This window comes from Monodelphis domestica, chromosome 1 (assembly GCF_027887165.1).
Source record: "Monodelphis domestica isolate mMonDom1 chromosome 1, mMonDom1.pri, whole genome shotgun sequence".
In the NCBI taxonomy this organism is placed as follows: Eukaryota; Metazoa; Chordata; class Mammalia; order Didelphimorphia; family Didelphidae; genus Monodelphis; species Monodelphis domestica.
This window is the reverse complement of record NC_077227.1, coordinates 54,245,778-54,268,968: the sequence shown is the minus strand read 5'-3', so window position 1 is coordinate 54,268,968 and position 23,191 is coordinate 54,245,778. Positions and strand designations below refer to the sequence as shown.

The window sequence follows — 23,191 nt, the reverse complement described above, 5'->3', positions numbered from 1 at the left end:
TCTCTCTCCCATTTGACAAAAAAAATTTTTTTTTAAATAAAGGAGATGAAGAGAAATTCCTCCCAGCAAAACCAATCAGTACATTGTGGGGAGGGAATCTGGCAAATATATGTAATGTTCCATGTCTGTGGACCTCTCTCCCCACCTCTTTGAAGGAGTTGGATGGGAGAAAGAAAGTAGCCATCTCTTCCTGGAAGCTAAGCTAGTTCTTTGTAATTTTACAACAATCATTTTCAGTTGTTCTTTCAGTTTCCATTGTGGTAGTCACTGAAACTTTTTGAAGGGTAAAGACAAAGGTTTTGGAGAGCCTTTAAGAAATAGCCTATTGGAACTGCTGGGATTCCCAAACCCTACTCTGTGATGTCTTGACCAATCTGCATTTACAAATAATTGTTGGGAAGCCTCAGAATTAAAGGCTAAATACAGGTATCAGAAGCAGCCTACAATTGAAGATAAGCAGAAAGATATGAGGAAGACCAAGTTTATTAGTAGTTGTCTATAGGATGAGCATTGGTAGTATATGAGGTGCCTGAGAGAGAATAATCTTGAAGCTATAGATTATAATTTATAATTCAGGCCACAATACATTTGATGGATTTTTGGTGGAACAAAAAAGATTAATAACTGTCAATGTTAATTATACTGGGTAATTCATATTTACTCTTTTTTTGGAAGACATTTCTGTGGGAGATGATTTAGAATTGTTTAGAAATTTTTTCTTGCAAGAAATTTGTTTTTAAAATAGACTAATAGAATAGTTATTTACCAAATTTTGTGTTCTAGTAATTCAATGAATAGCTTGTACTATTAATTCAATGAATCCTGATAATTCAAAGTTGTAAATATTTACAGTATAGTAGGACTGTTTTGAAATCCATGCACAGGCTTTATTGATCCTGTTGAACAGTTGGAGCAGCACTTTCCTGGAATACGTATGGTAGTGAAACTTTATATTGGCATTAAAAGTCCTTTTCCACGTAAACTTACCTAAGATGAAAGAAAATACTATTGATCTTCCCTTGCAGTCTTTGCTACTATTTAAACCCTTACAATCTCAGTAGTATTTGTTCTGTCATAACATACATTCCAATATTGCTGTTTTTTCCTTTTGAATTACTTCACATTGTTGGGGATGTGGTCTGTGAGACATGTCCATTATTTTTCATTTTAATAGAAAAGCCCGTTTCAGTTCTATTTTAATAGTTCAGTGATGATACAGAACAGAAAGTATTTGTACTACAACTGGCCAGACCTCTTAAGGATCTTCTGGGAGCGCTTGGTTTTCAGATTTTATGACATTACCTGACATAAGATCATTAGTAGAATGAGGACAAAGAGAAGTGAAGGGCTGTAGGTGGTGGTTCTAATAAGTTTGCATTGATAGAACAACTTTAAGGTTTAGAAACCCTTTCACCATAGTGATCCTTTGGGGGAAGAAATGTGCATTATTATTGTTATAAAATTTTACATATTTTAGAGTTTGTAAAGCATTTTATATCCTCTGGGCTTCACAATTCTTTGTGGTAGGTTCTTATGGTAGTATTGTGCCCATTTTATCAATGAAGAACTTGAGACCCAAAGCCACAGCAGCATGTGTCAGAACAGAATATGAATCCATATCAGGGCTCCCTGGCCTCACCTCTGGCACTGACCACTGTAACCCAATGCACAGTGAGTTTCATCCTCATTTCAAAGATGAGCTGCTTGCCCAAGCTAGTGAAATGTCAGTTGGGGTTTGAAATCAGGTGCTTTAAACAGGCAACAGGGCAAAGATAATGGATTTTGCTGGTCAGTGAACCATAACTTAATAAGTGAGATAATCTCTTAGGCATTTTGAATATTGAAGGAGAATACCACTTGAAATAAGTTCATTGTCTATGTGTTTTACAGGCTAAAAATTTGCTCAGAATTTTACATGTGGATCAGAGAGGGCAGAAAACTTGTAAACCTTGCGTAACTACTAAATGCTTATCTTATCTCACAACTATGGCTGGAGGAGAACACTTATCTGAAGGGATAGAAGAGATTACAAATTAGATAATTTCATTTATTGAAAAGTTTTGCATAAATTCAATGCAGCTAGAATAAGGAAAACTGCCAATTTGAAAATCTTTGCAACTGGTGTTAAATATATATGAGGAATTAATACATTTGAGAAGGATCTGCTAGCTTATATATAAGAAATTAATATATAAATCTGTGACTCAAAGCTGTCCCCCAATGAATAAATGGTAAAAAAAAAAACTGAACGAAAAATTCTCAATAAAATAATTACAAACTGTTTACTTCAAGTTTGTCCTAAATCTGAATGAAATGCAAAACAACTCTGAGATTTCACCTTAAATCTAGCAAATTGGCAAAAATGGCAAAATGTAGCAATAGTTGATGTCAGAGGGACTATGCAAAGATAGACTGTTGGTGGAATTGGTTCAAATATTCTGGAAAGCAATTTGAAATTATACCGAGAAAAAAATTTTAATACCCATAGCCTTTGACCTAGAGATTACTTCTAGTCATATGTACCAGAGAGGAAAAAGAGGGAAAGGTCCCATATATACTAAAATATTCAAAGCAGCACTTTTTGTTTGAATACTTGGAAAGTATTGTTTACAAATGTTTGGAAATGGAAGGGGGTGCCTATTGATTGGGAAATGACTAAACAGATTTTGCTATGTGAATACAGTGCCATAAGAAACAACAAATATGAAGAAATCAGAAAAACCTAGGAATATTTATGAACTGATCAGAGCTAAGTATGTAGAATCAGGAAAATGATAAATTCAGCAATCACAATTGTGGGCATGGAAAGAATAATAAAATGAAATTGAATGTTGTGGGAATAAAATGACCACGTAAAATGGGCCTTGAATAGCTGAGAAAGATGTCTTCCTTTCCTTTATTAGAGAGGTGGGGGCAAATGAATATGTTAATATTGCTGTGTTTGGTAGTAGATGGCTAGTTTGGCTGACATTTTTTTCTTTCATGTTTTTCATCTTTGTTATGCAGAAATGTCTGGTGGGTAGGAGAAAGGAGTGGTTAGAGATATATTGGGCAAAGCATGTGATATGAAGACAAAAGATATCAATAAAAATAACATAAGAGCAATAAAAAGAAAAGATGAAAGTGAATAAATTATATTCTCATATCTAGAATATAAAAAACTCTTTCCTAAATGAAAACTAAGTTTTTATGATTAGATTTCTATTAGAAGGAAAAATATTCCCTTATAAATATTATTAAATTAAAAGCAAATAATTGAAGAAGTCCTATTTGAATAATACCAAGAAAATTCTCGACTCCTTAGTCAGTCCAAGACTTGAGAAGCCTTGTACTTTGGCAGGATCCCAGGAGAGGAAGTCTGTTCATCTGGTATGTTCTAGAAGCTTTTCCCAAAGAGGCGCTGTTGTCACACAGCCAGCAGAACAGTTTTTATTTCTCTCTTTTGTGTTTTTGGAAGTGCGCAGTATACACATGGCTGGAGACTTGAATCTTTTTTGAATATTTAATTATGATGCAAAAGATTATCGATTTTGAGGTAGAAGATATTTTCGAAGTAGCCTAGTTGAATCCTGTCATTTCACAAACAAGGAATCTGAAGCCAAGAGAGTTTAAAGGAATCCAGCAAACATCACATTGGGTAGCCAATGGCAGAGGCAGGATTTTAATCTAGGTCCTCAACTCCAAATCCAGAATTCTTTCCATTGTGCCATGAGGTTGATTTTGTTTGAGAATCATTTTTTTGAATGATAATAGTTGGCACATATTTTCTCTGATTTCATATTCATAGATGATTTCATTTGTTGTTTCTTTAAACCCTTATCTTCTGTCTTAGAATTAATATTAAGTATCAATTACGAGGTAGACAAGTGGTAGGGGTTAGGCATTTGGGGTAAAGTGACTTGTCCAGGGTCAAACAGCCAGGAGGTGTCTAAGGCCAAATTTGAACACATTTCCTCCCATGCCCAGGCATGACTCTAACCACTGAACTAGCCCAATTTTATTTGTTGTAATGAAGCTGTCCTGTTTCAGTAGAAAGGATACTTAGATCTTGTGGTAGTTCTCCAAACTTGGAATGTATGATTTTGGGGGTTCAGTTTCCTTCCTCTACAAAAGGAGATTCTGAACTAGAGATATTCTCTATTTCAAGTCTTTTCTATGATTATGGAAATCTATGCCCTGTGAGAATAGAATTGAACATTTTTAATATGTCTACCACTGCAAATGTGTTTGGTAGTTACTATTTTAATTTTAAATAGTGCAAAAAATAGCCTGGAAGTTTTTGTTCACATAATTTACTATTCTATATACTTTAGTAGTATATGTTATACTACTCTATACTATACTATACCCTAAGTTACTCTTATATTTATAGATTATATGACATTATTTCTAATGAATAGATTATTTATTTAAATCTTATATTTAAACTACTTTAAATATGTACTAAAAATGTAACTTTTCTGGGCCTTTAAAATCCTTTGATCCTATGAAAAACCCAATGCAAATGTTTAAAATTCTTTTGCAATGAGAGAGGGTTTCTTCGTAGAGTTAGGTAGTTGTAAAAGAGAAAGAGTTTTAAGTACTGCTGGAGAGAGATACAAAAGTCACTTTGTGCAGAGGTAAGTCATAAACTTTGTGAGAAGGAACAAGGGCAGGTTTTTTTTTCCTGCAAAAAAATTCTAATTCAGTACCATTTATTTGCAATAACTTTTCAAATTTTATTTGTCCTAACCTTTTGGTTTGTTGAGAGCAGGAGCAGGAGAAGTCTCTTGTTTGTTTTGTGATACAGATGATGCCTTAACTTTGGAGAGATAAATGGCTCTGGGCTTTGACTCACTATTGAATCATATACTTTTTTGTTTCTTAAAAAGTTTACAAATAATGGAATTTCAAGAGTCAGGGTGGAATTTAGGGCCAAAAAGTATGAGCCATTCATAAAAGGGAATCCTTTCTATGCCAGACCCAACAAATGGCTTCAGGCTTTTGCACATGCTACCTGCAAAGGAGCTCCTTCCACTTTCAGAAAGCTCTAATTCTTAGAAGTTTTTCTTTTCCTCTTTACCACTTGTACTCATTGATTGCTCTTAGTTCTGCCCTCTAGGGAGTAGTCCCTCTTTATAGCTGTCTTATTTCCTTAAAGTCTTCTCTTTTTCCAGTCAAACATTTCCAGTTCTTTCAACTATGGCATGAACCAGAGGCCTTCTGCTCTTGGAGTGGTCCTGCTCCGATCATTCTTCTTAAAATGTGATGCTTTGGTGGGACACTGTATTTCCCTATTCCCTGGCCTTCTGACAAGGGTATTCCTTTCTGTTATTCTTAAAGACATGACTTCACTGTATGGATTCTTGCTTGAGTAAATTGGAATCCCTGGGTTACCTTTCTAGATACTTTCTTGAGTTGCATTTTCTGATCATAAGTGACAAACTAGCTAGACTGGCTCTTAGAGAGTAGTTAGGTTTGAGGGCCCATATTCTTACATTTTCTAGCTTAATGGAGATCTGACATAGATTTTGTTATTCTGGCTTAGTCTCTTTAGGAACTCCTAGGCCACCTCTATGCTATGATAAGAAATAAGATAAAAGATATCTACATGTTATCTCTGCTTCTTCACCTCCTACTTGCTTCTGACCCCAGCACCCTGAAGAAACAATCATTTCCAAGATTACTTAAGATTTCTTAATTGCACAAGTCCAAGTTGACTTTTCTCAGGCCACTTCCTTCCTGACCTCTCCAGCATTTGACAACTCTCTTGGTTGTTTTCTCTACCCATATGACAGTGCTCTAATAATAGCTGATATTTATATAGCACTTATTGTGCACCAGTCACTGTGCTAAGTGCTTTACAGTTATTATCTCATTTGATCCTCACAACAGTCTAGGAAGGTAGGTGCTATTATCATCCCCATTTTACAGATGAAGAAACTGAGGCAGAGAGGGTCATGCTATGGATCATACAGATACTGTCTGAGGCTGCATTTGAACTCATATCTTCCTGACTCTAGGCCAAGTGCTCTGTGCATTGAGGAACTATATAGCTGTTCTATCTTGGTTCTTTCTTTTCTCTCTTTGCTTCTGCTTACATACCCTACCCTTCTTGCACTGCATGTTTTAGCCAGATTGGCCTAAGTTGTTATTCCTTTTATATAAAATTCCATCTCTTCATTCTTGGAATGCTACTCTCCCACTCTGCCTCTGAGAACCATAGGGTCATAGGATTTAGAGCTGGTATGGACCTTAGAGGCCAGCAAGTTCCATGTTTTCAGATGAGTAACCCGAGGCATAAAGTGACTTATTCTCTGACTTGCTCATTGTCCTATCTGTTAAGAAAAGGAATACCTGTCTCCTTTAAGAAGTAACTCAAGGGGGCAGCTGGGTAGCTCAGTGGATTGAGAACCAGCCCTAGAGACGGGAGGTCCTAGGTTCAAATGTGGCCTCAGACACTTCCCAGCCGTGTGACCCTGGGCAAGTCACTTGACCCCCATTGCCTATCCCTTACCACTCTTCTGCCTTGGAGCCAATACACAGTATTGACTCCAAGACAGAAGGTAAGGGTTTTAAAAAAAAAATAAAAAAAAGAAGTAACTCAACCTCCTACAATATTCTAGATCCCCATAGTTGTTATTGTCTCTCCTCCTCCTCCACCATATTTTGTATTGAATTTTCTGATTACATTTTATTTTCCTTTATAAACTGTAAGTTCCTTGAGGATAGGGTTTTTGTAACTTTTTCCTTCATTGTATCCTACACAAGTACTTACTAATGATTTACTAATTGGATTTATCTTTATGTATTATCTCCAAAGATGATGTATGGTGACATTATTTACACTGATCTAGGTAAAAATAGTTTTCTGAGACACAACAATGTGTTTTCCATTAAAATGTCTGGCATACATTGCATATAAAATAAGTTTTGATATATTGATAGATTTTGTAGAATTTTTTTCTTTCTCCTTTTCCTTTTGTCTTAAAAATCCATTCTTTTTTTAAAAATGGATGATTATAATGGGAGGGAGAGGGATAGAGGAGGAAATCCAGGTGATGTAAAAAAACCCATCTATTTAAAAATATCTAGTGTAATAGAACCTAGATTTGGGATCATGCCATCACTCCTTACTTCCTGTGTGATCTTTTGACCAGTTGCTTCTCCTCTAAGCCTCTGTTTCCTGATTGTGTGAAAAGGGGATTGAACTAAATGCTCTCTAAAGTCCCTCCTAGCTCTAAATCAGATGTACCTAGTAGTTCTGCCAACTTGAGTGCCAACCATCGACTCCTGATGTCAGGGTACTCTATGTACAGAAAAAGATAAGGGAAAAACAAATGAAGGAATTGGACTGCCACAGTATAAAGGGCTTGAAGCTACCTTCAATTCTCAACTCCAAGTCCAGAGTTTTGCCCACTCTTCTATAGTTGTACTTGGGTTTAAAACCCAATAGCTTCCTAAGAACAAGCACAATGCTTGCCACTTGGCAAACTCTTGATAAATGCTTATTAATTGATTGGATTTGAAGGGCATGTGACTAGATATGACTTCAGAAAAATTTGGGGGTTTTAGTACACAAACTCAATCTGTTGGGAGTGTGGTGTATAAGCCAAGAAAAATAACATCATCTAAAAGAGGTACATTATTGAGTAATGAGGTGACTGTCATGCTGTGCCCAACCCTGGAAAGACCACTCTGTAAGATTATTAGTTCTGGACACACTGTTTTTGGATATATGTAGAACTGGACAATGTCTGGAGGAGAGCTATCCAAATGGTGAATGAAAGGCCTCAAATTTATGCCTTAAGAGGATTACTTAAAGGAACATGGGGATATTGGAACTTGTTTGTTGAGGAAAATTCTCAAGGTGACAAAAGTACTGATTTCAGGTATCTGAAAGACTGTCATGTGGCTTCCAAAGGACAATTAAGAGGATTGGGTGAGGGTACAAAGAGGTGATTTTAGGTTTGATTCTTAGTAGAATTTTTCTAAAAGTAGAATGTGTTATCTAGGAGAGGGTGAGTTCCCCTCCAGTAGATACCTTTAAGGTTGGTGGGTTGGTCATTGCCCTTTCTTATTGAAGACCAAATTGACATCACTGGTGATGTCTTTTAACTCATGCATAAATTGGATTTAAGTGAGACAGAGTTGCACAAAGCCATCAGTCTCACTGTCTTCCAGGCATTAAAGTCCACTGGCAAGACAAAGTCAAGAGGGTTGGTGATGACTAGAGATGGTGGTGGATGACCTTGGTGTCTTCAGTGTCTGACCAAGCTCTAAGCACTCCATCGCTCCTGCTTTGTATTGCCACTGGAACAAATTGTTCTCACTCACCCCTTCCTCCCAGGAAGTCTTCCCATGCCTGGAGTAGACAGCTTCCTAACTTATCTTTGGGTTTGGGGCCTGCTGGTTACCCTCAGCCTGGTTTAGGCTGTTTATGGAGATGGTTTTACCAGGGTGTGGCCACTGTGCACATTATAGTTTCTTGGAGTCATAGTTGAGAGCTGGATTGCAGATGGACATCAAAGCAGAAAAACAGCCCTGAAAAGGGCTTGCCAAGCCCTCACACCAGAGGTACTAGACCTCCTCAAATACCTTGTTCATCTATATATGTGTCTTTAAGGACAAGTAAGATGAAAGAAGGAAAGGAATATGCATTTATTAACTACTATGCGACAGGAACTGTGCTAAGTATTTTATAAATATTATATCCTTCAGTCCTCACAACAACCCTGAGAAGTGGGTTCTATGTTCATTTTACAGTTGAAGAAACTGAGATTGGGGTTAAGTGACTATGACATCATAGACCTAGGAAGAATATAAAGTTAGATTTGAACTCAAGTCTTTCTGATTCCAGGCCCAGTGTTCTGTACCCCACACTTAACTCTTGTGAATTATGTTAATAGAGGTAGTTATTTTCAAGTGTAGTTTAGACTATTATCACTAATATTCCTTCCAACTCTGAAATTCTGATTCTGTTCAAAATAATCGGCATTGCTGTTCATTTAAGTTGTTGCTATAAAGAAAAGATATTTGAATATTTGGTCTATATATATATATAGAAATGATCCCTTTCAGCAATGTAAAATGCCTATTAAAAACATCTTCATTGAGAAACAAGTTGGAACTAGTTTCTGACTGTCACTGTCATTCTAGAAAGGAATTAAAATTAAATATATGACATCAACATTTAGGGATTTCATTCACTAATAAAAGCAGTTCTTCAGAAAGTTAGAGCAGTAATTGTAATATGTCTTTTTCTAGGTCTTGTGAAATTCTACAAAATTATGCCTTCTAGAATGTTTCGGTGCATATTAATCGTAGGACTTTTGCTTCACCACTCTTTGGCCCATACTGACTTCTTCACTTCAATTGGTAAGAACTGCTGTTTTTCTTTGTAAACAAATTCATTTAGTATTTTTGTCACTCACTGCTTTCCTCCCAGATCACAGCACTAATTTGGTACTTTCCTTCCCATATAAAAAGTTCCTTCTAATACTAAAAAAATTGTTTTGAGCTGATTAAGTGAGTTATAGCCAGAAGTGCATAACCATATAACAAACTTTAACTTGGAAAGCAAAGATATCTGTGTCCTTCTTAATCGTTTAAAAAATGGAATCTTTTTAAAGTACAATTTTAATTTTTTTGTTATTCTGAATTAGAGAAATATCATCAAACCATGAGCATTTCCATATGTAAGGAAAAACAGAGGACTGTGAAGGAAAATTATGAACCTCCATTAGATATATCTTTAAAAAAAATTTTAAAGCACAGATTACATTAAGCACATTAGTTCCAAAGCTGCTCTTTGTCTCTATAATTTTGAACCTTCTGTTTTGTGTGCTTGCTCATTTTTTAAAAAATCCTTACCTTCAATCTTAGAATTAATACTAAGTATTGGTTCCAGGGCAGAAGAATGGTAGGGCTATGCAACTGGGGCAAATGACTTGAGCCCAGAACCTCCCATCTCTAGACCTATCTTTCTATCCATTGTCACCTAGCAGCACCCCCCCTCCTCCAATTCTTTTTTTGCTGTGCTATTCTTCTGCCCATTCCCTCCACCTTTTCCCCTAAAAAGAAAAAAAAAACCCTCTTCCTTTCAATAAGGAATAAAGAGAGCAAGAATTTATTTATTCATCCATTTGTTTATTTAAACTCTTACCTTCCATCTTAGAATTCCATACAGAGTATTGGTTCCAAGGCAGAAAAGCAGTAAAGACTAGGCAATGGAGATTGTGACCTGCCCAGAGTCATATAATTTGAAAGTATCTGTGGCCAGACTTAAACCCAGGACCTCCAGTCTCTAGCCCTGGTTTTCAATCAACCGAGCCACCTATCTACCCTTACCATTTGCCAGGCACTGTACAAAGTGCTTTACACATACGATCTCATTTGTAACCAGTAAGTATAGTCAATGACCCCCTAATCATAATAATTGAGATAAAAATAATGGAGAAATACAGCCCGTCCTAATGAGAAGACCAGCAGTCAAGCAAAGTTAGTTACTAGGAAGAAAATACTCTGGAAACCTCAGATTTTTAAAATGTTTTTTTTTAATGTTTATTTTTTAAATGTTTTTTTAATGTTTGTTTTTTTAATGTCTAATGTTTTTTATGTTTATTTATCATCATCATCCAATGTGAAAATTTCTTGAGCAAATCTCAATTTGTGATGTACTACAAGTGTACTCTCTTTTTGATTAAAAAATTCAACCCTAAATAAAGTATTTTTTTTTAAGTTTGAAGTTTTTGATTCTGGGAAATGAATGTGTGTATGTGTTTTTCTCTTTAAAATTTCCAGCTGAAAAGACAATTTGCTAACACAACTGGAGCTTGAAAAATTGAGTAGCTTAAAAATTAGAAGTTGAACACATGTTCAAGAAAATTTTTGGCTACATATCTTTGTTTACCAGCTAAACATCTGGTAAAACAAGATTCTTTCCAATTCTCTACTCTTTTCCAGCTAAATTTTATAATAGAATTCTCCTTGTGTTTCACCTTTCAACATTTAAAGAATAGAGAAAATTGATAATATCCCTCTTAAAATTTCTCTTGTTTAGGTCATATGACAGATCTAATCCACACTGAGAAAGACCTGGTAACGTCCCTGAAAGATTATATTAAAGCAGAGGAGAAGAAGCTGGAGCAAGTAAAAAAGTAAGTGGAGGCTTTCATAAATGAGCATTGGTGGAGACTGCCACTACAGTGCATGAGGAAGGCAACAAGGGTACTTGGGCCACAAATGTTCCTTTGGAAAGGAAAGCCTCCTGGCTGGTCCTGAAGGGATAAAGCCCTACCTGGGCCTGGAGCAAGGCCTGGCAAGGGGTGGGGGGCACTGAGGAACAACAAATGAAGACAAGGATGAAGCTAGCAGGAAGAATTGGGGCAGGGCTTCACTGGGTGTTTTGGATTGGATCGTCAGGAGGGAGATGAAAGATAGGGTAGCCCAGCCACTTGGGCAGAGATAGACTAATAAATATCATCAAAATATAGCTAAGTTTAGCAGTTAGCATGGTAGACTTCAAGTCAAGATTTAGATTTGAACCCCACTTTCAATAGTAACAGCAAGTTGACTTGACTTCTGAAACTTCATTTTTTCATCTGTAAAATGGGAATAACAAGTACTTATCTTCCAATGGTTCTGACACTTAGATGAGATTATGTAAAGATTTTTTTTTTATTCTGGTCTAGACCTGTGATTTCCTTGGTAAGGAGAACTCGAGGGAGTATTTTCTTCATGCAAGGACACTGAGATGTTAAATAACACGCCCACAGTCATTTGGCTAGTAGTCTGTAAACCTAGATCTTCGTGACTCTAAGACTAATTTTGTATCCACAGTACCATTCTGTGGATTATTATTATTAATCTTATTCTTATTTTTAAAATGGAATTCAGAAGATAGAAATGGTCATGAAAAAAGATGCTATTCTGCCATTATTCTTTTATATTTAGTATACTGCAGACAATTGCCTGGGTGGATAAAATAACTATTTTTTCATAATTGGATAAAATTATTACTGTTATTATTGTTATTTCTCAAATATAGACTTATTTATAACTTGACTTACTTATAAGTTAATGCTATCCTGAGAATTTTCACTTTAATCTCAACTACTCTAAGATGAATGTTCAAATGTTTGTAGCTTAAAATAAATACCAGGTGTTAAGGATTAAGCATAGCATGTTATTAAAAATTGGTTTTAAAAATTAGGTTTTAATTATCCTTCTAGTTATGTTTTAGCAGAATTTTGATGCAACAAATCCAGGATACCATGTATTTTAATTTCTACTGAATGGGTGGTTAGAAAATCCTTTTTATTCAATTCATCATTATTTCTGTTATCAGTAATTTTGCCAATTTCATTGTACACAAGACACAGAAAGCAATCAGATAGAACTTCCTTGACCCTCAAAACATGCCATCTGAAATAAATGGGCAATTCAGAAAGTAAACTATATGTATAACCTATCATACAGCTCAAATTCGAAGTGACTGGGTCATCTTTTACAAAGTTCTTCTAGGTACCTTTGTTTGATAAATCAAACAAACACAATTTCAACATAACTACTTGAGTTACAAAGTAAACTTCTTGAGCTAAAAGACAAGCCACAAACTTTATTTTTAGATATATTTATGTGGATCCATTCAGATAAACTTTCTGAGAAAATAGAAGGTGCAAAATCACTTTGAACCTGTATATGGAATATAACTAAGGATCAAAATAGTCAGACAGCTCATTCTCAAAGTTGGGCACACAGGCAAGTCAGGAGAGACCATCCACAACTATGTTTTGGGTGATTAAAACCATTAAATTGTTTTTTTGTGTGTGTGAGTGTGGGGGACATTTTGTGAATATAAATACAGCCTCAGAACCCTGATGTCAAAAAATAGAGAACTTTATCATTTGTATGTTTAAAAAAGATTTTCCTCTTAATATATGCATATTCCATTTATTTGTTTTATATGTATAGATGGGCAGAAAAGTTAGATCAGCTAACCAGCACAGCAACAAAGGACCCAGAAGGGTTCCTGGGGCACCCTGTAAATGCATTCAAGCTAATGAAACGGCTGAATACCGAGTGGGGTGAACTGGAGAATCTTGTCCTTAAGGACATGTCAGATGGTAAGTCTGAAGAAGCTTTGAGATCCCATCCTATGGTGGATGCTGCAGCTAATGATACATTTAACCCTGAGCACAGAGAATATTTTGTACAGTAACTGGAATATCAACCAGGTACGCTTTATCTGGGATCTCACTTGTTTTTGCCATAAAGCCCCAAGCCTTGGCTGGCCCAACTGGTGCCACGTTCTCACTGCCACTGTCCTTGATCTGGGTTTTTGTCCCTCTAGTTTTGATTGCAAGATGGATTATTAGTTGGTTTGTTTCTCCTTTGCTTAACTCTCAGAAAAAACACACATAATGCTTCTTAGTTTTGTTTTGTTACTTAAGAAGCAGTGTAGGAAATTATATTGGGGAATTTGAATACATCACGAATCAAATGAAAGGGGAAAAGTTACAAGTTAAAGGATTTATTTAATCCCAATTTTGCATGTGAGCTGGCAGAAACATAGGCTTTCTTCTTTTAGATGTGCTTTCCCCTGATGGTCCCTTTGCTATCTTATTCTGGATTCAGCTGGCTTGCTCTTTGCAGAGTTGGGTGATGGGTTTGGCTTTAGTCTCTAGACAATGTTTTGCTAATGCTATCTGGTGTTTTAGCTCTTCCAGAATCTGCTTCCCTAGCCATGGCTCTGGATGGGGGAGCCCATTTTTAAGAATTCTCTCCTTTTTCCATTATAGCATATTTCTTTTCTTAGACTTCTGGCCTTGAAGGAACTTAGGTGTTGGTTTCTGTGAGAAGTCACCTAGGGATCTAAATCTATCTAGACTCCCAAGATTTCTCTTTCTTTGTGTGTCTTCAGATGATAACAAGATTTGGAGTTGCTTCCATCACCTTCCTGCAGATCTGGCTGCTTCAGACCCTGGAAGGTTTGATTGAAGACAATGAAACAAAATCTCTAGCAAGATTTTTGTGGTCAGTCAGTCTGGTGTCTGGCCTCTTTCTTCATGAGGGGATTTTATCCTTTAGTTTGATGTCTCTGTGCCACTCTCAGACTAATTCCTCCTCTTCTTTCTCCTTTGGTTTAATTCTATGCCCTGCAGTGGATCTTCCCTGACCTCCAGCTCATTAGCAAATTTGAGATGACACAGTCATATACACTGGAATGATGAACAATAATCTATAACCATCCTTGGCTAAGTTCCTGACTTCATTAGCCCTCTTTTCAGATTGCTGCATCATTTCTCACTCCCTAGAGTAGTGCTTTACTTGGATCCAGGTCTAAAATTAAAGAAATTCTTTAACCACTTAACAGGATCACAACATTTTTCTCCTCCGCATCCCCCAGAAAATGACACCCACATTTGTCAAATTTGAGTTTTTTGGTTAAAAAAAGCTATAGTAAATTTTGACTGGAATTTTTTCCCCAAGAAGCAGTGGTAATGAAGTCAAAGCCTTAATGGCTATCCAGTTTTAGTCTTGATTACTTGACAAATAATAATTTGATGGTGGTATTTCTAATTTGGCTCCTTTCTTAAAGATGAAGGTTAAAAAAACAAACCCTTACCTTTCATTTTAGAATCAATATGGTATTCTGTTTCTTAGGCAGAAGAGTGGTAAGTATTAGGCAATGGGGATTAAGTGACTTGCCCCAGGGTCACACATCAAGGAAGTATCTGTGGTCACATTTGAATTCAGGATCTCTTGTCTCCAGACCAGGCTCTCAATCCATGGAGCCACCTACCTGCCCCCAAGGTGTTTAAAGTACAAACAGAATGCTTGAGTATGACTATTTCCAACCAGCTCCTTTGCTGGCTACAATTGTTAAGTAATTACTGTTAAATGAATTAATTTAGAAGTTCATGAATTTATTGTATTATTATGGCTTTCCCCCCTCCCAAATAGTTTAAAAAAAAATGATCAGCAAAATATTAAGGGCCAAAAGCAATTAATAAAAATAATATTAATTAACAAAATATTAATAATAATTAATAAATTTTAAAATAACTTTATATTTATAATTTATATATAATAAATTTATAATTTTTATAAAAATAATAAAACATTAATAAAAATAAGAGAGAATAGGAATGGAGGGGAAAGTAGCAAATATGTTTGTAAATTTGAGAATAACTACTTTCTATGAAAAAAATGAATGTTGAAGGGCAACTAGAGGGAACTCAGTTCAGGTCATGGCAAGATCACTGGTTTGTTTCAGATACTTATCAGAAGCAGAAAATTAAGTTCATTTCATGACTTAGGAAACCAGTGACTCTATGGACTTTCTGTGCAGTGCTAGACAGATGATTACAAATATTTCATATAAGCCAAGACATTTTTGAAAAAGAAAGGTATCAATTACCACATAATGATCTATTCATAAGTTGAGGGAGTTGTTTATGGGATTCTTTGATATTGATCTACAGGAAGAAACACAGAAGATGTTGGCAGAAATTTATCTTGTTTTTAGGAGTAGAGTGAATAGTATAGAAGTCCTTACAATGTTAGTCTGAGTGATTTTAAAATGTAGTTATGTCTCATAATGCAAATATTAATAAATATAGCTTATTTCCTTTTTTTTAAGATTTAAATTCTCATGCTTTGTTATGGAAAAACATATTTTGATGTTTTCTCCTTACCTTCCACATGGAATTTTACATATTTGGGAGTTAGTGTTTCAAATTGAAAATATTTCAATTAATTTTAGAATGCTTTAAACTAGACCTTCACTTTTCCCTAATACACATCTATTAGAAGAAAACCATCTGGCCCCCTGCTGGCCAAATAAAACTTTGAAATTTGCCATATTTATAATCATTTTTGGGAAAAAAAATAACATGATCAAATCATGTTACTCCGTTTTTATCTTAATTTTTTTAATCTCTGGAATTTAGCACTTTGCTCTTCAAATAGTTGTTATAATTATCAGTAATTGGTATGGTAAGCTCTGAGGACATCTCCACATTTCAGAAATCTCAGAATAGTAAATCCTAGGATAGGACTACATATGAGTCATCTCTGATAAAGCATTTAAATCTGTTTAAATATAAAGTTCCCTTTGAAGCTTAGGAAAAGAAACCTAACCTCTCTTCCAACCTGTTCTCAATTTTTCATTAGCTCTCTTGCCATTACTGATGTCATTATGATATATAACATACTTAGGAGAAATAAGAATATCTTATCTTTATTATATTATTGCTCATTTTATTAAAATTTTTACATATACTTAATTTTTTAAAACTCATACTATCTATCCTAGTAACAGTTCTAAGAAAGAAACACAAGGGCTAGGCAATTGGGGTAAAGTGATCTGCCTAGCCCTAGTCACACAGCTAGGTGTCTGAGGTCAGATTTGAACCCAGATTTTTGACTCCTGGTGAGACTCTTTATCCACTGTGCCACCTAGCTGTCTCACATATACTTGATTTAAAAGAAAAATCTGTCAGACCTCATTTCTTGTATGTTTTTATATAATCTTGAAGAAGTTTATGCTTATAGACTTCTGATTTAGCTTTTCTTTTTAGTTTTGATCTTAGGAAATTGATAGTATCCACTGATTAGTTAAGCTTTTGTTCCAGAGATATCGTTAAAGCTTTAAAAAATTTATTGGTACCTTTGTTTTTACATTATTTACATTTTCCAATGTATGCCTCCCAGAGAGCCATACCTTATTATAAAATATGAAGAAAGGAAAAAGAAAAAAGTCAATACAAAACTAAACATTTTAAAGATCTGTATATACAGTTCTCATACCCATGGTTTCCCATTTTTGCAAAGGAACAGGGGCAGGGGTAGAGGGAGGAGTATCTTTTCATATCACTTCTTTGAAGTTACAGTTGGTTGTTTTGATTTTTCAGTGTCAAGTCTTAACTCTTTTTAATTTTTCCATTTATGTTATTGCAGTCACTGTGTATATTATTTTCCTGCTCTTGCTTACTTTGTATCAGTTCATAGTCATTTTTCCAAGATTCTCTATATTTTTCATGTACATTATTTCTTATAGCACAGTTCGTATACTACAATTTATTTAGTTATTCCCATATTGACAGGCATCTACTTTTCCCCCAATCCTTTGCTACCACAAAAAAATGGTGCCACAAATAGTTTGGTGTTGTCGGGGCCATTTGCTTGGTTCCTGACCTCTTTGGGGGTATGTACCCAACAGTGGATTCTCTGGATCAAAAGGTGTGGATATTTTAGCCATTTTCTTAGTATAATTCCAGATTGCTTTTCAGATTGGTAATACAGCTCCCCCAAAAGTGCATCACTGTACCCATTTCTTATAATCTCTAGTCTCATCATTTGTCATCTTTGCCAATTTTCTGAGTGTGAGGGGAAAATACTAGGTTTGTTTTGGTAAGCATTTATTTCTGTTATTATTAGTGATTTGGATTATTATTTCATATTGTTGTTAACAGTTGCCAGTCTTCCTTTGAGAAATATTTGTTAGTATTCTTGGACCACTTATCTATTGTGGAATGATTTTTGGTCTTATGTAAGACAACTAACAGAAACCTGTATCTTGGGTGTAGGCATCTTGTAGAATTCTTTCTTACTTGTAGAATTCCTAAAAAGCCTATCATCACAGAATCATACAGTTTGGGAGTTGGAAGAGACCTTAGTAACCATTTAGGCTAACTTACCCACGAAAGGAATACTTACTACTATAGCATACTTGACAAATGATAGTTTATCTTCTTTTTTTAAAAATTACATTAAAATTCCAAGGTATCGCCCACCTTTCCTCCCTTCCCTACACTAGAGAAGGCATCATTTAACAAAAATATATATGGATATGTAAAACTATGTATTTCTTGTTCTTTTTATCAGTTCTTTTGCTGGAGGTGCATATATTCAAGTCATTCTTCAAACAGTATTTCTATTGCTGGCAGATGATCTCTTGGTTCTGTTTCACTCTTCATAATTTCATGTAGGTTCGTGTTTTTTTTAAAATTAACTTGCTCATCATTTCTTCCTATATACAGTATTATTTCATTACATTCGTATTCCAACACACAACTTGTTTAGCCATTCCCCAATTGATGGATATCCCCTCAATTTTCAGTTCTTTTTCACTACAAAATATCTTCTCTCTCCTTGAAAACTTCTGTTGTTGAGGAGCCCATCCCATCTTGGGGTATCCTAGTATACTCTTAGATAGTCTTTAATTGTTAGGAATTCTTCCATATAGTAAGCTTTAATTTGCATGTTTGCAACTTATGTCCATTGTTCCTGGTTTAGCCCTCTGGGCCACAAGAGACCGGATCTAATCCTTGTAAATATTTGAACACAGTGATCATGCCACTCCAATATTTTCTCTTCTTAAATATTGCCAGTTCTCTCCACCCCTCCTCATATGGCATAAATCTTCATCATCCTTGTAGCCATCTTTTATACATTCTCCAACTTATCAAATCAGTTCCTCCCCAAACTGTGGTGCTCAAAATTGAATATAGTACTACAATTATAGTCAGGCTAGATCAAGAGTATCTTTGTATACTTTTGAAGGCCCTCTGGGATAATTTCTGGAAGCTATATAATTCTTAATGTAGCTCAAGACTGCATTAGTTTTTTGGGCTGTCATGTTGCACTCTTGGCTCATAATGATCTTGGAGTCTGTGAAAGCCCCCAGATCTTTTTTTTTTTTTAAAGAAAAATTTTTGTCTAAACAGTCCTCCCCCATCCTATTCTTGTGAAGTTGTTTTTTGTTTTTTTCCAATCCATTGAAAGACTTCACATTTATCACTTAATGAATTACAAGTTATTATTGGATTATAGTCCAGAGGATACTTTTTTTTTTTTTAAACCCTTAACCTTCGTCTTGGAGTCAATACTGTACTGGTTCCAAGGCAGAAGAGTGATAAGGACTAGGCAATGGGGGTCAAGTGACTTGCCCAGGGTCACACAGCTGGGAAGTGTCTGAGGCCAGATTTGAACCTAGGACCTCCCATCTCTAGGCCTGGCTCTCAGTCCACTGAGCTACCCAGCTGCCCCCCAGAGGATACTTTTAGGGCTTTTTAGCTAAACTTCCCACTTTTGTGTTATCTTTTAAAATGATGAATATGCTTTCTATGACTATTCCTATGAGAGCTGTGCAAAGCCAAGTACAGATCTCTCAAATCCTCCACTGGAGACCTCCTGTCACATTAACAGAGAGTCATTCATGACTATTTTTTGAATCTGGTGATTCAAGTCAGTTATTTTTTTGACCAATTAAATGTAATAAATTTCCACATAAGTGTTCTGAAGTTATATGATCCAAATTATCTCCTTCCCTTCTTCCCTCCCTGCTTTTGGAGCTGGCAAGCAATTTAATTTGGGTTATATGTATATTATCATGCAAAACATGTTTCTATAATGTTCATTTTTATAACTGAATAATCTTATAAAACCCAAACCCCAAAATACATACCCAAATAAACAAGGGAAAAAATCATATGCTTTCATTTACATTCCTATTCCAACAGTTATTTCTCTGAATGTAGATAGCATTCTTTCTCATAAGTCCCTCAGAATTTTTCTGGATCATTGTATTGAGAGTAGCTGACTATCACATTTGATCACTCCACAATATTGCTGTTACTATGTACAATATTTTCCTGGTTCTGCTTATGTCATTCTGCATCAGTTCATGTAGGTCTTTCTAGCTATTTCTGAAATTCTGTTCATCCTTCCTTTTAGCATAATAGTATTCCATCACCATCACATACCACAATTTTTTCAGCCATTCCCCTGTTGAGAGACATCCCTTTAGTTTCTAACTCTTTGCCACCATTAAAAAAAATCCTCCCAACTATAAACATTTTTTAACAAGCAAGTCCTTTCCCATTAAAAAAAGTCTCTTTGGGATACTAGTAGTATTATTACTGAATCGAAGAGCATGTATTCTTTTATAGCCCTTTGGACATAATTCCAAATTGCCCTCTAGAATGGTTTAATCAATTCACAACTCCACCAACATTGCATGTATCCCATCAAGTTAGTTCTGAATCTTTCAAATTGTATTATCATCTAATCAACAATTCTTCCATTTTCTCCACAAGAAAATAATTTCAGATACTTTTAGCAAATGCTTTCCTGAAATCTAGGTAAAATATTTGATAATTTTCTAACGTTTAAGTTTATTAACTCTGTTAAAAAGAAAACGAGATTTCCTTGTCTAGCATGACATACTTTTTTTCTTGGTTTGTTTTACATTCTTTCTTTTATTTTTTTAGAATATTTTTCCATGGTTACATGATTCATGTTCTCTTCCCTCCCCCTTCTGGTGTTGACAAGCAATTCCACTGGTTTATACATGTTTTATTACTCAAAACCTATTTCCATATTATTCATATTTGTAATAGAGTAATCTTTTAAAAGCCACAACCCCAAATCACATACTCGTATAACCAAGTGATAAATCATAAGTTTTTCTTCTGCATTTCTACTCCCATAGCTCTTTCTCTAGATGTGGATAGCATTTTTTTTATAAGTGCCATGGGATTGTTCTTAATCATTGACTTGCTATTAGTAGTAGAGTCTATCACATTTGATTGCCCCACAATGTTTCGGTTACTGTGTACAGTATTCTCCTGGTTCTGCTCAATTCACTCAACATCAGTTTGTGGAGGTCTTTCCAGTTCATAAAGAAATCAGGCAGTTCATTCCTTATAGCATAATAGTATTCCATCACTTTGTTTATCCATTAACAAATTAAAGGACATCCCCTCATTTTCCAATTTTTTTGCCACCACAAAAAGTGCAGCTATAAATATGTTTGTACAAACATTGGGGTACAAACCCAGTAGTGGTATAGCTGGAGCAAAGGGCATGCAGTCATTTAAAGCCCTTTGGGCATAATTCCAAATTGCCTTCCAGAATGATTGGATCAATTCACAATTCCACTAGCAATGCATTAGTGTCCCAATTTTGGCATGACTTATTCTTGATGTTACTGAGTTGATGATTTATAATTATTGTTTCTCTTTCTGGATGCCTATTAGCCATCTCTTTAACATTTCATTCTAGAATTTTTTCACAAATAAAAAACAGGCTTACTGACCAATAGTTTATATACTCCATTCTTTTCTCTTTTTTTGCAAATCAGGACAAGAATTGCCTGTCTATAGTATTATTGTACCACTCCTATTTTCCATGATGTTTCAGATATTATTGACAGTGGCTTTGCAATCACATTTATGTGTTCTTTCAAGGTAGAATTCATCTGCAACAGGTGACTTGAATTCATCAAGGACAGCCAAATGCCCTCTTCCTATTGCTTTCCTTATCTTGGCTGTCAATTTTTTTGCTGACAATTTTTTGTTCTATTATTTCCAGTGCAAAGGTCTTCTTAACAGAGAAAATCAGTTATTATGGTCCATTTCCCCTCTTCTTTAAGAAAAGACTCTATCCATCTTCTTTGATATTCCTTTTTCTCCCAATATTGTTTAAAACAGCAGAACAAAACAAAACAAGAGCCTACTATTTTCATTGCCTTTAGCTTCTATGCTCAATCTCAGTTCATCATGTTTAAGCATTTATGGAATTATTTTTAGAGGATTGTGCCTTATTCTTATATCCAGCCTCTTTAAACCTGCTTTTGCTTCCATCTTCTGTACTTTCTTTCTGAGATATGTTAATTGGTAAAGTTCTCTGTGAATCCATTGTCATCTCTTCAAACATTTCTCATTTCCTCATGACTTCTTTCTCTTTTTGTCTTCAGAATTTCATTCTTGAGAATTTCTTACCCCTTCTGGACTGATTTTCCTCTGTTGAATTTTAGTCTATGAGATTCTAATAGGCTTTCCCTTTCCCTCCCCAGCAATTTTTCCCTATTGGTGAGAATTAGGTCTAGAATAGGATTACTCCTTGTTGGTTCTTTGTACATTTTGAATGACAAAATTGTCATTAAGTCAAGTTAAGAAGTTATTCACTACTAAGGGAGAACAGATGACTGAATAATTGAGGTCTCCAGTCACTACTATTTCATGCTTATATGATAGCCTAGTGATGCTGATTCCTCAAATATCTCATCTATTTTGCCCCCCCCCTCCCTTTTTGGTCTAGGAGATCCGTAGTCTTGTTTAGTCATTTTCTGTTGTTTCTGATTCTTTATGACTCCTTTTAGGGTTTTCTTGGCAAAGATACTGGCATAGTTTGTCATTTCCTTCTCCAGCTCATTTTATAGATGAGGAAACAGAGGCAAACAGGCTTAAGTGACTTTCCTAGGGTCACTTAAGTGGCTTGCCCAGGGCCACACAGATAGTTAAGTGTCTGAGGCAAGATTTGAACTCTGGAAGATGAGTCTTCCTGATTCCAGGTCTGGCATTCTGTTTATTGTGCCACTCAGCTGCCCTGATCTATAGACTATTCCATAATAAAATTATTTGTGTTTTTTCCTCTGACCTTCACCCAAATACTCTTTACATATATTTTCCTCCACTGCTTCTTGGATTTCTTCACACAAATATACTTCCTTGTTATATAATTGTATCCCCCACTCTCAGTCCCATAGGCTTATTTCTATCTCTTTGCCTACCCTATTTCTTTTGAATCAAGAATACTCATGTAGGGCCACATTTAGTCACTGGTTTTAGTCTTTCATTTCATCCTATGACTAAAGTCTTATAATAACTGTAAAGTCAAATTTGTCTTCTTGAGTTTAGTTGTCCAGTTCTATTTTTCTCTGGATGTTTGAAGTCAGGTGTCTTGCTACTGGTTTCTTTCTTGGATTTTTTTCCTTTCATCTCAAAGGCTATTTAGCTATGTAGGACATAAACAGGCAGTCTTCTCTCTTCGTACTTTTTAGTTTGAAGCTCTCTCATTTATCAAGATGTGTTAATAGCCCAAAGAGTTTTTAGTTTAAAAACCACAAATTTGTTCATTGTTCACAAATCCCTCATGATTGAACTTCCTGTTTTCTTGCCAAGCAACATAGCTATCAATTCTCCAGTGTTGAATTTAGAGCCTACTTTTGTCCCAATCTGGCTGCTATTACAGAAGAGGGGCACAGATTCATGCCTACATTCTATATTAAACATACTCCAGAGTTTTGATCAAATGGAAGTAAACTGAGTCTTTTTCAGAAATTGAATTCTTAAAAATATAAAGACTCCCCCCCCCCTCTTATCTACATATACAGCAGTTTTGATAGACTTTCTTTACAAAT

At 35.3% G+C, this 23,191-nt stretch overlaps 1 protein-coding gene across 7 annotated transcripts in view; it reads left to right on the top strand.

Moving 5' to 3' along the window:
• The window catches only part of P4HA1 (prolyl 4-hydroxylase subunit alpha 1), a 74,410-nt gene that overhangs the window by 9,011 nt on the left and 42,208 nt on the right, over positions 1–23,191 (top strand). For all 7 annotated transcript variants that reach the window (XM_056799497.1, XM_056799503.1, XM_056799514.1 and 4 more), the window contains exons 2-4: positions 9,247–9,357; positions 11,042–11,138; positions 12,955–13,106. In XM_056799497.1, coding sequence (XP_056655475.1) covers positions 9,270–9,357; positions 11,042–11,138; positions 12,955–13,106 — 337 coding nt within the window. In that variant the 5' untranslated portion in view covers positions 9,247–9,269. The remainder of the gene's footprint in view (positions 1–9,246; positions 9,358–11,041; positions 11,139–12,954; positions 13,107–23,191) is intronic.